At 42.2% G+C, this 18,301-nt stretch overlaps 1 protein-coding gene across 1 annotated transcript in view; it reads right to left on the bottom strand.

The window, feature by feature from the left end:
* The window catches only part of ADAMTS2 (ADAM metallopeptidase with thrombospondin type 1 motif 2), a 184,253-nt gene that overhangs the window by 99,502 nt on the left and 66,450 nt on the right, over positions 1-18,301 (bottom strand). Inside the window, exon 3 of the mRNA XM_086470842.1 lies at positions 15,109-15,268. Coding sequence (XP_086326968.1) covers positions 15,109-15,268 — 160 coding nt within the window. The remainder of the gene's footprint in view (positions 1-15,108; positions 15,269-18,301) is intronic.

The raw sequence follows: 18,301 nt of genomic DNA, 5'->3' as shown, positions 1-18,301 counted from the left end.
CACTGGGTTTTGGAAAGTACTATGGGAAAGGAAGGCACTATGTATGCCCTGCAAATTGGATTAAAAACAGAGTATGAATGGAATAACGAGATTAAGCACAGAGAAATACATATCCCAAAAGAGGGTTGTACAAAGAAAATTCAGAAAATTATTCCATCAGAAAGCACAAGAAGGAATGGAGGTGCAATTATGACTGGCAGAGCTTAACAAAATTACATCCCACTCTGAATGCATCTATAACAAACACTGGAGGACGACATACCTGACCAGGTCATAGGAAGAAAGGCTGCACTCATTAAAAAGAAAAAGGAGCAGCTTGCTCTGAAAGCCCAAGACCTATAACTTGGTCGCGTATGATCTGGGAGCTTCTTATCAGATTCATTAACAACAAATTGGTTGAACTGGTTGAAACTAACATATTTCTTGAGATGAGGAAGGGTATTGACAAAGCATAAGCAAGGGGGGGAAAAAAATCATCTCGTGGTGGCCAAGCTGCCAAAGGCAGAAAAAGACTCTTCCTGAATGCTGAGCAAATTACATGAATGTGTATGACGTTGTCACAAGCCTGTGTGCTAAGCGATGAAAGCACATCTGTTGCAACTGTAAAATAGCACATCAAAGCAGACAACCTATGCAAGTAATACAGTGGAAAAACAGTAAAAAAAGAGAATGTTTTCCAAGGGGCTCTGATAACTTTTTATGAACAATAAAAGATGTTTCTCTCTCAACAGATATAAAAGAGGTGTCAGAGAGTGAGGAACTGTGGGATATGGCTTCCTTAGGAATACCTGGGTCCACTCCCTCACGTCTGTAGGTACAATCCATCATTAGCAATGCACAGGTCATATCCTCAATGCTCAATTCTTAATACAACTTCAAGTTACAGATTAGTTACAATGTGTTCAAGTGAATCTCAAAGTAAAACACGAAACCCAGAAGGTACAAAATTAAGCAAAACAGAAGTGGACAAAGACACTTTGCAATTCAGGCAAATTCAGCCACACAGCTTCCCACAGCCTTGCACTGGGTCTGCCTCCACTAAACTCACTGGGAACTTTTCCATTAAAATCAGTGTGAAAGGGATCAAGTGCATGGCTTGGCTGAACCCTATCCACTTGCCAACCAGTAATTTATTATTACAAAGGCAGTTCCCAGAAAATGCATTCGTATAAGGTCTGTGAGAATTAGCTATCACATAACATGCATTGCCTATGGGGATTTTGAAAGAGACACTGTAATTTATTTGCTGGGAGCACAGTTCCATCTCACATTGCAAAGACTCCGAGCTCTCCTTTAAAAACTTCAAAAAATTGAAAAGAAATAATCTTAAGGAAGAAATGTGGCCTTTAAGCTAAGAGATTCTTTCTCCTGGAGATTCTTGGAAATGCCCCCGTCATCACTTCACAGACAGTCAGGCTTTCCAGTTGTCTGACCTGATACCCATAAGGGCTGTAAATCCTACCAGTGCAATCAATCTTATCTGGTGCAAATCTTCAGAGCTTAGACGCACCAGTTTTCTTGCAAGGAACGCTCTGGCCTTTGCCCGTGCTTTCCACCAGGTTTTCAGCAGCATAAAAGATCATTTAATTCTCTTCAGGACGTCTGATAAAGAGGTCCCAGATGGAACAGCAGGCCCTCAGTTATGGACCAGTAAATACCTCCACATAGATCTAAGACTTAACTAATTCAGGCTCTGTACCCTTCCCACCCACATCCTACCACCATCACCAGTAGCCAGTGTAACAGTAGCATGAAGGCAGCTGGGTGAGGCTCTCTTAGGACCTCTAACAAACACATAACAGGAGGTGCTACAACATTTTTACAATCATCCCATCTCTATCACACACCCAGCCACAAATACAAACCAGATCCACAGCCAAGAAATGGCAGAAACTAACCCCTCAGGGGTGCCACTTGATGTTACCCACTGTCAGTGGAGTCTTAAACAAAACTTCCACTTAACTGTCAGCTCAGACTTTATTCCAAAGCCTGTGTTTTCTCATGTGCATTTTGTTGCAATGCTGTTGTCCATACATTTTGCAGCAGACTGATAGATTTTGCCAGTCTTCCAAAAATAGCCTGCTTCAGTAATTTATGACCTGCAGGTCAATGTCTGAAATGCTACAATGGGTTGCCATGGAATTATCAATACCATCCGTTTCCCTGCACACATGTAATTGGGATATCCAAGAAAAATACCTGGAAATTTAGAAATCATATTCAAGTCATCTTACATCAAAATCAGATTTTCCCCCTTTGTTATATTTTACACTGGAGACTGAGCAGTGTTTTAGGTCTGCCTAGGACATTTAATACCCCTAGCTAGAGCCTTTGGGCTGCCTTTTTCTAACCATTTCACAGTTTAACAAGCCTCCAGAGACTCTGCTTAAAGAAAAACAAAGCAAAAAATACTTCAGCTTGCAAGTAGAATATAAAGTTAAAATGTATGATTTTCAGTCTGCTCTTCAGTCAGTGCTTTCCTAACAGGGATTGGGAAAAGGCTAAGTTGAACGGGCTGGAAGAATGGCCAGTGAGCCTGTGAACAAGGACTCAAGTCCAGATTTAATCCATGGCTTTAGACAATACATCACTTTAAGCTCAGATCCCTGAAAGAACTGATTCCCCAATCCCCATGAAATCCATTTTTTGATGTATTGAAAAAAAATCTGCTTTAAAAGCCACTGAGCAAATATATTCAAGTCCCAAATATCTAGGGTTTGGCATACCCAACTGCAACATGAATAAAGGGGTACGGGAGCACTGAGACGCACAGAAGATCGCTGTAAAATGGGGACCAAACCTCTGCCCTACTCCACAGGGAGAGAGATATGAATGACTGTGGTATGTTCATTACTATAAATAACAGTGTCTCTCTAAAAAAAGGAAAACCAAAGAAAGAAAGAAACCCAGTAGGATGAATGAACTCTGAACACTGATATCGTGAAGCTCAATTAGGCAAACAGGATTGCTGCCCACTCAGCAACACAAACCACCACTTGTAAGATGCAATTCTCAGTGCCTATTAATTTTATACATATTAACAGTCAAGGGCAATTTCTGATGTCACTATCTAGTTACTGTTGCTGCAAATCATACCAAAGGCTCTCCTATGAAGTGATCTGGGTTTGCTGACCTATGGAAGAATGAAGTTTTCAAAATGTCACCACTTCCCACATCCAAAGACCCATTCAAAGCCCCACATCTCATTAAACCACACTGCCAATTTATTCCAAAGAATGAAAGATGCTTCACAAAAAAAGAGATGAAGCAAATTAAACAATGGATCATACGTCTTCAAAAGTTGAAAATAAAAAATCCCTACACCACCAAGCTAAACTTTCTCTGCTGACTTCCCTGCTAAGCATGGAGGTGGTTTTTGAAGGGAGGCGTAGGGATGGGCATTTTGCAGGCAGTCTCTTCAGGCATCAAACATTTCTCAGTACCTCTTAGCATCCCCAGCCAGGAAGCACCTTCAACAACTGTAATATGCCTCCAGATATACAATGGGAAAAAAGACCTCCTTGACAGGCAAGCAGACATGGTCACGAAGTGCACAGATACCTGACAAGATTATAAGATTAAAAAATCGCCGCAGGTGGCAGTTCATAGAAACCACTATTACGCTTTTCTTCTCAGGTTACTTTTAGGACTGAGCATGTCTTATGTGCAACTTGTTCTTTGGAGAAAAAAAATCCTTCCTTAAATGTTTTGTAAATAATCACTCCAATTTTTAAAAAGCTACGATTGTTTTACCAATGTTAACATACTAGGGTTACTGGCAAAAATGAACAAATCCATGTCTCTTAAAATTGACAGTCTGTAGCGGCCAAGCCCTGCAAAATGGAGCAAAGCCCAGGGAAATTAATTTTGTTCCAAGGACAACTGTCTGAAGCCCAGCAGTGCTAAAGAAAGAGTTCCTTAGCACCGCGAGGCTCCTGCAGCATGACAGCCTCCAAGTGGCCCAGTAGCAAGGGACTGCAGAGGCTGAGCCACCCAGGACCGCTGCTCCTCACTCCTCCCCGACACTTGGTCCTTCGGGGCTTCTGGCTGCCTTTCCTCACACCCCCATCAAGCAATACTGCAAAGGGCTGCTGAGAAACCTCCTCTGAAGAACTACCTACCTGTGGAATTGCCAGCTCTAGAGTTGAAATAAAACCAGCCCCTAACCCCCTTGCCATCCAGATTGTGATTAATAATTTTTCCCCTTGAAAGCACTATACACTGACGGGCAGGTGAGCCGTGCCAGATGGTCTGAGCACACACAGAGAGCTGGAACAAGTAAGCAACTGCACAAAAACTCACAGATAAAAGGAGGAGCAAAGATGCATTCCAGGCTTTTAATCAAAGAACCTGCTAAAAAATAAAGCACACGGTAACCCATTAACCAGCGCTGCAGTTCCAAGGGCTGTGCACCATCACACAGTAAAAGAGGAACCTCTCGGTCTGCAAGAGGCTTCACCCTTTGCACGGGGATGGGACAAGTGGACAACAGAACCAGGTGCCACTCTCTGTGAGGGTGTCTTTCGAGACACACAGCCAGCGGAGAGCAGGGTCTCCATGGGCACTGAGGAAAGCAGTGCAATGATTCAGTTGCCTGCCTTGGTGTTGTTGGACCATCCAATAGCCTCCAGCTGCTGACCGCATCCCTTCCAGCAACGTGGCTCAGACAGCAACAGCTGGCAGAGGGATTGCGTGGCCAGTAAGAGAGAGAAGGCCTAGTCTGTCGTTAGCACAGTGTTAGGCCGGTTTACCAACTACCAAACCATGTCTGTGTTCTTATTATGATAGTAGAGTTTCAGCGATAGAGTATCAGGATGCAGGTCTGTGCAGGCAGTGTTGTAGGGTTTGAGCTAGGCAAGAGCATCACACCACGCCTAGGATGTGCGGGTGAAGCAGCTAGCGGCTGTTGCTTACAGACGGGCCTTCAACAGACAGTTCCAATCCAAGAAGGCACCTTTGTATTAACAAAATAATCATTGTTTAGCTTAAAAGTACCTCATGGTCCAAGCCAGTCCTGCAGACAGAACATTTTAAATCTACTACACAAATGTTAGGTAACATGACTCCTGAGGTTTATATTCAAAGGAGCAAAGAGAATTAAATTCAAACTACTAGCAGCAAACATGCATGTGGGACTTTGTGCCACACACAGTTCGGGACGAAATATTTTGAAAAATAATTATAAATCACTTGTAACATGATTGTTTTCAAAAATCAGTTTGCGCTCCTAGTTTGCAGTAACATAGTTTCTGCTACTGCTTTATCCCACTTACATACTGTTTCAAAACAGTGTTTCTGCTCTATAGAAAAGCACAACTTTTCACAAAGAAATTAATTTACTACTGTACCGAAGTGCAGATTCAAAGCAACTGAAATCAGAAATTTTTCTGGTTTTTTTACTGGGCCTTTTATCATTTCAGAAAAGCACAGGGGAAAGGAGATTTGCACTAGCTGAAATGAAAGTTAGCACTGCTGTTACTTGCTTTTCAAGTGAAAGTTATTTTTACCTAAAAAGTCCAGGCAGCCCCAAGCATTGCTTGGGGAATTCAAAACACAGAGAACACAAATAAATAAGCAAGAGTTACAAAAGGGCTACAGAAAGTTATTACCCAACACAGGCTCCAGCTATAAACCAAGGCTCTGTAGACCAGGCACCTAATTCATACCAACCCCTGGGTTACTACAGGTGTACTCCCCAGCCTCCCACACAGCACAACACATATTTTGCTAAAGCATAAGCATCAAAGAAGCATGTGCTTCCCTGCTCAGCGCTGCACCTGCACACACCAGGGGAAGAATCAGGCCGAAAGACCTGCATCCCCCCCTCACCCTATCTACAAAAGGCAGGTGAAAGACTCTGTAGCCTCTCCCTCTGGCCAGTTCACCCAGCAGGTGGTGGCGGGCAGTAGTTGTCCGCCCTGCTATGCTCCCCCAGCACTGCTGCACCTCACCTAGCCGAGTGGGACTGGGGATTGCAATGGAGAAGAGAGGCAGGACAAGCAGGCATGGCTGAACTGGGAGATGGGTTTAGGGCACTGGAAAGAATAGCCTTTAAGCAGAGCAGAGCACACAGTGTTTAAATGCATTATATCATCACCTATGATGTGTGAAGTCGACTAAATAAAACTGTCCTTTAGCTCAGCATTAGCTACATGGGCTTTTGCTTTGAACGTGCCCAACGATGACCATCAACACAACACCAGCCCTGAGGCACTGAAGTAGCCTCCCTTTAACCAGCGTTGAGCTCACGATCAACACAGAGTTGCTTGTAGGGATGTGCTTGGTGTATGGTAGCCACCACGAATTAAATCAGTGCAGAGAAAGACCAAGTGATTTGTTCCTCATTCTCCAGCTGGGTCTCACACTGCTATAAACACAGTGACCTGTCCAGTGCCCCTTCTGCAAGCACCAAGGTACCAGCAGCACACGGATTTCTGCAGTGGCTGGCCACCAAGGAGCAGATTTCACACAGCTGAGAACAGTCAGAACGAGATGGAATACATTTTTAGTCCTCAGACCACTTCACAAGGCCTAATGTGTGGCTCTTCTGTTGCAAGAAATGACAGAAATTTAGATGTTTGAAGGATATCCATCTCCCTTGCAACTCCGGGCTTGCCCATTGCTTTCATTTGATGATGCCTGGAGCTCCTAGCCTGATCAAACCACTTTATCATCTTTATCATGGACAGCAGACAAGATTTATGCTGCTTTTAGTGAGAAAACATTTCAAACAGAAACTGTTTATCGGCATTTTCTACTACAGCTTATTTTAGTGACGCATACCAGATGCTATTTTGCGTATTGTTATTAAACACAGAGTTTGAATCCCATGGTATGAAACAGCAAACACTACATGCTACCCATATTTTTGAATTCTCAGTTCCAGAAACCGTTTCCTAAATGGAGATATGGGTTGGAGAACACTTTCAGTTTGTCAGGAGAGAATATTAAGGTCTTTCTGTGAACAAGTTTCTCCCTCTTTGTGCCTGGCAGAGACATCAGAGCCCACTGGATCATTGCCATCCTCTGTCTTTCTCAGCAGGTTGGACAACATGAACACAGCTTGTAAATAAACAAACCCCAATAGGATGACACTTCGCAGAAAAACTCACCAGTAAATGTGAAATTGCAAAAACCATGTGGGTGTGCACATACATTTTCATAAGCAAAAACTCTCACATGCCTGTGGGCGGCTGCACACTCCCCCACATGCAAGCGCTCGCATGGGCTCTGAAGGCAAGGTTTGACTTATGAACTGCTGCTCCCATGAACTCTGCTCTTACACCGGGCTATTACCAGCAAGAAACAGGATCAGCTTTCAGTAAAAACAAGGTTTATGTTACTCCTGTCCAAAAGGCAAATATTTTGTTCTCTCTTTCCTCCCAGGAGACTGAGAAGCTAAATTCATTAAGGATTGTAAGATCAATGGATATTATAAGGAAGAATAAAAATGAACCTGAATGAAGTCTGTTGTAAAATGTTTTGTCTCTATAAATGTATCTATAAACAAACAAGTGTTGACTAAATGTAAACATAAACAAGTGATTAATCAAGCTTAATTTCAGACACCCCTCAAGCTGAATTAATTGATAGAAGAATGTGAAAAATTAAATGAGCACTTTCCTCGTGCTTTCATCAGAGCTTCTCACAAAAATTTTGCAGGAGCATTTATACGAGAACTGGAAGGTGTTGGTTTATAGACCGACATTGGCTCCATTATCGTTTTGTTATATTTAGCAACATTTGGTAATATTCAACCCCAGCTGTAAGCTCTTCACAACAATCACTTAGGAGAGCCTTATCACTGTGACTGAATTTAACAGAGAGGCTAAAATGAACTCATCAGCTGAGGATTAAATTAATTTTATTTTTATATTAGCTAAGGATACAAGCGAATGAGTGATATTTAAATAAGCACAAATAATTAACTTGTTCACCTTCAATTCATGCATATCTGAATGGAAGTAACTTGCCTCATAACCAAAATAGGAACCCACTTCCATTCAGAATAAAAACCATTTAGCCTAAGGTACGTTTCTGAATCCCACTGAAATCAATTTGACTTAAGTACCTGCTCAAAGTTAAGCATGCACTTAAGGGTTTCCTTGAAGTCAGCGTGGATCTCAAAGTCCCTAACGAGAAAGGCAGGGACAAATACAGAAACTGAGCTTCTTAACGTGCTATTACGGTGTTCCTGCATTCCACGTTTGCTACAGGAATGACTGCAGTCTTGCAGAGTGTATGGGAGGGGCAGATGACAGCTCAGCACCAGGAATCTGCAGGGGACCCGGCCCATGCGGCAGCTCCCCGCTCCAGCCTCTCCCAGCTCCCCGTCCCAGCCACAGCGCTCTACACCGCTCCACGCCGCCCCACCAGTTTTCACTTATGTACAAGAGGATTTATGGTGAAACAAAACGGTGCTGCGGCAAAAACAAATTTGATGTCATGAAGAAATAATAATGAGAAAGTATTTAATGAACGTTCAGTCATTCTGAAAGCAATTTTTAGCATTTGGAAAAAAGGAGTTGTTTAATTAAAAGCAAAAATCCTTTGAAGATGCAATATACTTTCCAAAGCACTCAAAAATTCAAAAAAGCCCACTGTAAAAGTAGCCCACACAGCTTTACTGCGGTCCTGATATGCATGCACATCACCACACATCTTTAGTTACATGAACACCTCCCCTCTGAAAAAAACCCAGCAAAATTACTAGTATTAAGAGAAAAAAAAAGTTAAATTAACTTCATAATATTTTTTTTTCCCAGACAAAAGAAGACTGACTGTCCCAGAAGCACTGGAAGCGTTGACTTTTTACGTGAGACCATACTGTGGCCCAGCTAAGCCCACACACTGTGGAGGTCTATGGTAGAAAATTCCATCAACTCTGGAAGAAAGAGGCTATTCCTTGTATTTCACATCAAGCACGTGTAAAAGTAATGTTCATTAGCCTTCACCTAATCATCCCAGATGATTTATTGCACTGTTCTAAAAATAGAAACCTTTATCCTAAAGTTTCATATTAAAATTGCTGCAAGGCTCTTATTTGCCTGTGTTAGCACAAAACTGCGTCATCAGCTGTGCCTATGGTTGGGGAGGGTGACATCCAACGGCCTAATACCACTCTCTGGAGACTTGTTTTTTCATGAGTGCATAACCTTGCTGCTTATTCAAAAGTTGATTCGCACCTGAAGTCTCAATCTTTCTCTTCCCAGAAAAGCCCCATGAATCTGCAACGTGAAATTCAGAGAAAACCTAAGACAGGAGAGAAAGACAGATGTATTTATCATGCACAGATGATGTAGGAAGGAGACAAAAAATATTGTCATCAGTGCCTTACTGACTGCAAAATAAGGGAACAGTAATTAATCAGCAAGAGTACATGCTGAGAGGAAATATTGATTGAATTCAGAGAAACTTCAGTTTCCTGAAGGAACTGTTCCCCTGCAAAGGTAACCAGGAAAGTTTCTGTAAATTAGAATGGCAACCAGCCAGCCTGCAGCCAATCTAAGTGTCGTTTCAGGCAATCCAGAAAAATATACACCAGATGCACGCTGGTTTCTAAAAAGTAATTTAAATACATTAGTAAATCAATGGCATTGACAGTTTGATGGACTATGATGGAGAAGTCTTCCTCTGAAATATCATCTTCAAAACCTGCAAAGCTCTGGCAAATGAGTTGTTACAACTTTATATTTTTCACTTTTTCACCTTTTCCAACTTCAAGTGGTTGTTTCAGCTTAAACTGAGACAGATTTCTCTCCTGCTGAATTGGCCCTCAACCCCTCGGGACTCCCAAACATCCCACCAGTGTGAGGAGGAGGAAAGGCTTTTGTCCTTTTGCATCGCAGAGGTGCAGGAGATGTCAGTAACAGCACTGGGGAGCAGCTCTGCTCTGACGAGGTTTGGGTGTATGTCAGAAAGGAGCTGGTTGCCTCTATTGAGTAGAAGCAGCAACTTCTTACTTCTGTCCTTTTACCTGAGACTGGTGTGTCTTTAGGGCCAGGGGGATGTTAGCCACCCTCAACATGAAAAAAAAGGAAACAGTAGTAGACATCAAAAAACATAAAGGACATTTTTTGCCCCAAAAAGTACATCACAGGGTCACACAAAATGATCACATCTTTCAGCACCAAGCCACCACTCCTCTGAAGATCTGACGAGAAGCAAACCCAAGTATTGCCATGGGAAGGGGTCACAAGTCTCCAGCAGAATCTGTGAGTCTGTCCATCCCATCAGCCCAGAGTATATTCATGACGGGACTTGTGTCAGATTGGGTTTGGCCATTCCAAGGGATTTAATTAGCAGTTAAAGAAACAACAATCTGCCTGGTTCAAGCACATGGAGAGCTACCTTGCTGTCTTCCTCAGTAATAAACTGTTCTTGGCTAAGGTCATCTTTCATCTGCCCAGTAAGTAAAACTGTCAGCTACAACTGAGTTTCTGTTTCTCAACAGTCAAGCAATACAAGAAAACTCAGAGCAGCATATTTAGACAATGATTTCAAAAGGGAAGGCAAACCTTAAGGAAGTTTTAGTATAATCACTTCCTCTCAGTTGATCAACATAACAGACACAGTAATTTCGTTGGGGAAATGTGGTATTAAAGCTTACAGGCCTGATAATCAGATTGTCTTTCGAGACAAAAATCAAGCTGGTTTTCCGGACCTCACCATGACCATTAATTAAATACTTACCATCTCTTCACTTAACATCTAAAGAACATTGAAGCAAAAGCCTAGCAGTTTCAAGAAAAAACAACCTCCTCTTGCTTGTCTATTTAATTCTAGTTCTATTGTGTACGAAGTTCTATTGCTGTCAAGCAACATTTCTCATCTTTGTAAGAAGGAATTGAACTGGAAATATTAAAATATTTTCAACATGCTGCTTATTTTTATCTAGAGGAAGATAAATCATTATATGCATGGAAGTAGTAAAAGCAGTTGCCAGAAAAAATAGGGTTTATTCTCACCATACCTGCAATACATCAACCACTACATGAAAATAATCCTCTTTCCAAAACAATTAGCCTAATTTGTAGTGAGCTCACACAGACTTTCACAGTACTACTCTGTGGCGGATTATTACTTGCCTGAAATATGATGCTTACATTTTTCCAGCACATTAACAAATGGTATCATTTGAGTGGGGAAAAACAAGTAGAAATGTTACACCTTTTACTCTGATTCTCGCAAACACCAGATAATCCTACCCCAGTCAAAACACAATGATTCAGGCTGCCAAAACATGTATTTACTTTTCCCAACATTCTGATAGTGCTTTACGTAAACGCAGAAGCAAACCTGGTACGGTCTGAAATCAGACTAGAGCTCTGCTGCTTGTTTCACACCCATTCTCTCCCAGCACATTCCACTTCTTAAAACCCAGCACGTCAGCAGAGCCTTCATAAAAGAAGATGCATACCTTGATCTCTCAAGGGCTTAGGAGGATGTGGGTTTTGTTTGTTCATATTTTTTAAACAGATGGAATAAAATCTCAATTTCCCTTACTAGAATAGAAAAGACAGATAATAGTATATGGTAAATGCTAGAAAACCCTGCTGTCAGGTCCACCTCATCATACTTGTTAGCACAATCTAGAATTTACTTCCATAGTTGGGAAAATGCAGGGTTTTTTTTTTCTTTATGCATGAATCCACCCTCACAACCTGTTGATGGATCTTCCATTAGTCCTAGTTGTCTTCTGGGGAAGATCAAGATCCACTGCCCATCAGCTTCAGGGACCTCTCTCCTGCAGCTCCATGTTGGAGCTCTCTGCCTGGGCAGCCCTGGGGGCATGCACGATGACTCGGGGTACTGAGATCTTCAACAAACCACCATCCAGAAGAACGGAATTTAGGAGGCTATGTCCCCATACAGATTCATTATGAGAATAACTGAAGTTAGAGCAAGTTTGCCCCCAAAGTCTCAAATGACTAAATAAGACCACCCGCTCAGGCAGCACGTTGGGCACGAAGAGCTTGTCGCTTCTACGTGGAGACAGGAGGTGTGAAGAGCCTCCCTAGCACTGCACAGCCCCATGCCCTGCCCTGCAGGAAGTCCCCCACACCCAGCTGGGATCTTCTGCTCCAGTCCCAGCCCCACTTCTGCAAGGGAGAACCTGGGGAGATTTCCTAACAGCAGCGTCCTAACAGACCCACCGACTGTGGGAGTAAATCCCAAAGCCCTTGTGCTGTGCAAGGTCTGGCATGACCACTGCCCAGCTCAAGCCCCGCGTACTTGAAATGACCACTGACCCACTCGAATCGAAGTTCAGGAGCTTTCAATTCTTTCACCTCCTGTTTCACTGGGGAGGGAACAGCTTGTCCTATTTCTTGTGAAAATAGTGCCAGAGATAGGAATATTTATAAGGAATTTGTATCTATCTATCCAAATCCAAACATTCAAAAATCATGACTCACAATCCCCTCCCAAATCATGGGATTAAATTAACATATCACGGGATTTTGAAAGATGCTGTTTTACCAATTATGGAATACTATATACTTTGTGTTACTCATTACTTTAAAATATTTACACAGTCAGAAACTACAAAGTTTTTATCAATAGTTAAAAGAGCCAGAAGCTTACCTAGGGGAAAAAAAATAACCATCACATATTCATAAGATTCCTGGAGGCTGGACCTTTAAAAATAGTCCAAGTGTTACAATTCATCACATGTAAATTTATGGGACTTGGCAACAATGCAGTTGTCTCCAGGGATGGTTGAAGAGGGGAAGTGCTCTTGGTTGACCTTTTTTTTTTTTTTTTTTTTTTTTTTAAACAGATACAGCACGCTGTAAGTGCCCTACTAAGTATTTCCCAAATAAGCCCATTGATTAATTTAGAGCACTATGGAAACACGCAGCACAGTGTGCTTATCAATGCCCAGTCACTAAATATTTTGACGTTTGTTAACCAAAACTCGATGCATTCTGGAAAAAGACAAACTGGAAAATAAACCTACAATTTTTGAAAGCATGTCCTTTCTGTGCCTGTTGCCTAAAGCAAATCAGAGGTGGGAAGCCAGGTTTAATAAAAAGTAGAGAACAAACCAGTTTTGGAGTGGCCGTTCACTTTTCTTGTTAAAGGCGAAGAGAATTTAATGAAAAAAACCCCTATACAGTATAGTGGGTTTTTTTCCAAAGTGAAACCTAATATTTAATCAATTTTACAAATCAAAAGATGGTGAACTGAAGGGAAGATTACTACTCTTAGCATTTTTTCCATATTTTAGAATTTGAAACATGAAAAATCACAACTATTCCTCCCAATCACCATCACCTGCTATTCCAGACATGGTCAGCGCTATGCCTCAGCCTGGCCTGCACAAGTTCAGCCTCGCTTTTGCTTTTTAATCCCACAGTGCTGCCTGACGTGTGCCTTTGTACCAGAGCGTACAAGCTTCATTCCGTAGGCAAGCGCACAGTGCAGGTGAGGTGACAGACGCAGAAGTCTGGTGGCATCGCACCCTGCACGTCGCTCCACTGCCAGTCACGGCGGGCAGCCCATGAGCCGCCCCGCCGGCAGCTCCATCAGAAGCCACGCAGCACAGCGCTGCCTTTCAGAGAGGTGTTTTCAGACGCTGCTGTCAGAGCCTTCCTCTAGCAGGTACCGCATGCCAGTAACTGGAGCTGATCTACAACTTATGCTTTTCTGTGTACCAGACTCCTACTCCTGAGGAATATTTACCATCCGAAAACAAAAATACTGCCATAAGGTGTGAATAAAATCAAGTCTCTTTTGTTTAAGAGTAAACACAGTGACTGGCTGATATTTTCCAACACTGCAATAATTCTATAAACATCTACTAAGATAGCAACTTCCATCCTATGATCCCGGGACTGCGGCGCTCAGACCCCAGCTCTGCTCCAGAGCAACTACAATGGCAACCAGAAGAGCTCAACACAGCATGGCGTCAGTCACAAAATTCATGGGTCATTTTGATGGCCAAAGTGGGTAAAAAAGTTAGTTGAATGCTATTTCTTGCTTTCTTTTTTCTCCCCGTTCCAACTTGAACATCGAGAAATTTATATTGTTCACTTGGCCCTAACTCCTGTGCCTCATCTCTGTGACTATCTGCTTCTTTGAGTGATTTCTGGGGATTACTACATGCAAGAGTAGAGTATAGAGTTGAATTTTTGCAACAGATACCATACTCTGTCTTTTGAAAATAATTAGGTAGCAAACTAGAGGGATGGCGATCACTGGGAAGATTTCTACAAAGGACAATCTAACACACTGCTTTAATCTTGAATATGTATTATACTGAAATAAGATAATACTAGGCTAAGAGTGGAAAATCACTCTGCAGTTTGGTACCCACATTTGGATCAAAACTGTAGCTACTTCGTGGTTTCCACTCAAATGACCCAGTTAATCTCACTGTTAACATCACCTGTCAAAACATCCACTTACCAGATTTGCATCCCTTATTTATTCGGAAAACAAGGTGCAACATCCGAGCAGTTACCAGAGAAACAGAAAATACTACGTAGAACAGGTGTTACGTAGAACAGGTGTTTATGTCCAGCTCCTGTTATTCCATTACTGTCTGTCACCTACTTAGTGCACTAAATTCCACACTTAAAACACAGAAATAAATCAAGAAAGTTTGTGTTCAGATCTGAAGATGCCATTACTTCCCGGTTGGGATTAAATCCAGCCCAGCAAAGACACTGTCAATGAGAAGTCCATGTACCACGTCAGCCTTGGTGTCCTTGCTGCAACCTTCCAACACAGCCTTTGCAAAGCCAGCACTGCTACCTGTCCCCAGCAGGCACAGACACCTCTGCACTGCTGCTTCATCCACCATCCCCTTCTGCTCTGACCCAAGGACTCAGTGGGACACACAACTTTATGCTGTCTATTTCCAGAGCCAAGGAAACTCTTTAAAGCCTACACAGTTCCACCATCCAGGAGACGATTTTGGCTGCTGCAGTGCTCACTTACCCCAGGTAAAGTATTCAACTCCTTCCCTACCTCTTCATCCACAGAGGGAGAAGACGACATTTCCATTTTCAAGGATAAAAATGCCAGCGATAGGAGACCACATTGGCTACACATCTTCAGCTACACTTTATGCATCAGCTGGCATCAACATCTCTGCCTTACCTTTATACAGGGTATCCGCATACTCAGTAGGAAGCTGCTTCTTGGCAGCCGCTCTGCGAGAGACCACGTGCGTTCTGCCTCCTCCCTCCTCCTCCTCCTGGGCCCCCTTCTCCAGAGGTTCAATGAAGAACTCGTCCTTGTCTGTGCGAATCATGCCAGCCTGCAGCGACAGGGCAGAGATCGAACATTTTGCGTTACTGCACATACAGCAGACGTTGTGAGTAAACAGTTACAATATGCTTAAGCACACTTTAGTGCTCTCTAGAGAGCAATTAGGATGCAGAAAGGAAACCAGGTGAATTCTTTATTAGAGCAAAACGAAGCATCATTTCCCCAACTTGACAAGAAAGGACAAAATGTAGAACCCTGAACCAAAAGGACTTCTCAAACCACATGAGTGAAATACAGGTCTAAGAACCTGTCTAGGAAATACACTCCCCATTAGAAGCCAGCTCCAATGAAAGTTACTATGACCTTAGCTATCTGTCAGGCCCAGACTGCTCCAGTGTTTACTATCTCTGCTAAATAAAGGATCAGTTCAGCACCACAAGCTGGTCCTGATGTGCAGTTCAACAGTCAGAAAACACAGAGTCAGCCTTTCTGTTCAAAAGTAAGATGGAAAAGTGCTACGTCTTACATGTAGGCAACTAAGCTTTGTGATTATTTCCCCCTTGATACAAAGGGTTCAGCTGACAAAATACTCTTTCAAGAATTAGCCACAACTAGTTTAAAAAAGGTGCCAGTAGTGCATTGCTAAGAGATAAAACTTATTCAGACCGGACCACATACCCTGGTATGAAAAAAGAGGACTTTGCACTTCTACAGAGCACCTCAAAAGGAACATCACCCAAGCAATTCTCACTGTGTTCAGGGGAAACCCTCATAAAGACTGAAAACTTTGAAGAGAAAAAGTCTTTTCATCTTCAGGCAGGTGAAGCAACTTGGGCACCTGGATCACTTGCATTTGTTTCCTCTTGCAGACCTGCCCTACTGCAGAAGGTCACAGCAGCCAGTAGCTGGCTTGCAGAGATGGTTGGCTTGAATCAATTTTTCTGCATATGTTTGGACATCTGTGTTTGAGAACTCTTCGCTTGTAACCAGAAAGTCTTACTATTAATGTGAAAGAAATTGTTTAGATTATTGAGAGAAGCCCCAGTTCCAACCTTCAGAAGCTCCTTTATCACGCTCTTTTCTACTCTGCCCACTAAGGATCCTGGAGTCACTGGACTTTCAAATTGGGCACAGGAGAAATTCTTGACAATGGGACACACTTCATCTTGCTACCTGAGCTTCTGGGAGCCTAAATCCTCTGCTGGGTGAAGCCCTACCTCAAGCTTCCAGAAGAACAAGTTTGGCACTTTGAACCCAGTATCCTCACTTGAAACAAGTATCATTAAACACTCTTATCCCAGCACCAAAGCTCTCATATAATGCATATTTTTCCTCTAAAAGCAGCAAACTATATTCCTACTGCTATAAATACAGTATGTTCTTTGGTTCCCTCTTTGGAAAAATGTCAGGTTCATTTGTCATGTCTTAACTTACATTAGGCAAGATTTCCAGTCCCAGATTTCATATATATAATGTATACAAAAACAGATTGAAGGGGAAGGATTAAAGGAGCAAAATTATATCGAAGCAATTTAAACTGATGCCATCCTGGCTGTATAGAGGAAACAGAATTTGAAATCCTGTCCTGTTTCTTCTGATCTAATTTAGATTCTACATCAGACATAAAAAAGGTGAGACAGGCTCAACAGCTCAAGGAAGCTAAGACAACCAAGAAAATAAGTGCTGAACCCAGAGAGACAGCAAGTGATCTTTTACTGTAAAAAGGAATACATGAAAGATTCAGAATTTACATTATTCTCCATTTAATGGATATTTTAATTGTATACACACATACTTCTGGATATCAAATATTTCACCCAGAGATTTTAAAGTCTTTTTAGGAGGAATACAGAACTGAAGATCAAGAAGGAACAAGCATTTGCATGCTCAACTGCACAGAGTACGATGCACGCACCATACATACACCCAGGAGAGACACACAGAGAGCTTGACTGTCATATGAAAAAAAGGCTATTTTGCTTTTTGCAAGTGAGCTATATGGTGGCACACATATTCATATATATTTGTGGATTTATTAAACCTACTATTAACTAAGCAGTTAATCTTATTTTAATATGCAGACCATACTTCAGAATCCTGGAGTAAACGCTGCCATACACTGTACGCAGCAGGGTTTACTGATGGGAGTTTGGAGAAATTTAGGTCCCCTAAGAAAATTAACAGATAGGCAACTTCTACAACTGTCAGCTGAACAGATTAGACAGCAGAACAACTTTTATGGGTGTTTTATGTAACAACTTCAGCTTCCAGGGCATGGTGGCCTTTTGGAAAAGAAAACACCTGGTCAGAGTAAAGATTCTCCCCTAAGACAACAAAGGCAACGCCCTGGGACAGACTGTAAGACTAAACAGGAGAGATACTTGAATGCTGGTTCCCAAGACACGAAACCAACAGTCCAACGCTGACATTTCCTGCACATCGTCGTGCCTGGTGCCGGCCCTTTTGTGTGCAGGGGGATTCATGTGGCACTGAATACTGCCAAATAGCAGGCCAGCCATCAGGTGCTCTTATTTCACACTCTGCTTCTCAGAGACACCACCACGCTGTACATCCCCACGGCAATAGCCTCTCTAATTCTGTTGGAGTGTAGCAAGGAAGGCATTTAACCTTCAAACATGGCTGAATATTTCTTTTCTCACTTTAATCTTGGACTAAAATAACTTTCTCTCTTACACTGGAATTTCTGTTTTCCTTTAGTCCTGAGAAACACATCACATATTTTTGGTCAGAATTATTATTATGAAAGAGTTAATGTGTGTTTGAATTGTAAGAGAATTATGTATTGTTATATACTGTATAACCTACACAGGCTGTGATTTAGCCAACATATTCTCATGAAATAAAATAGGAAAAAATGTCTAAGACGTTAAGAAGAAAGCTCATTTAGTCGGCAAGGCTGAGTTCCTACAGCAGTCCACAGTTCAAGCCATCTGCCTAATAATATACCCACAGTTATAAATGATTCATTAAGAAATACGTGGGGCTCCTGAATGTCTCCACCACACACTTCCTTGCTGCTTTGAGCAAGACATTTAACCTCTTTACTTCCATTTCTCCACCT

The sequence above is a fragment of the Leptosomus discolor genome, chromosome 10 (genome assembly GCF_034619465.1).
Source record: "Leptosomus discolor isolate bLepDis1 chromosome 10, bLepDis1.hap2, whole genome shotgun sequence".
Taxonomy (NCBI): Eukaryota; Metazoa; Chordata; class Aves; order Leptosomiformes; family Leptosomidae; genus Leptosomus; species Leptosomus discolor.
The sequence above is the reverse complement of the archived record's forward strand: the minus strand, read 5'-3'. Positions and strand labels throughout refer to the sequence as shown.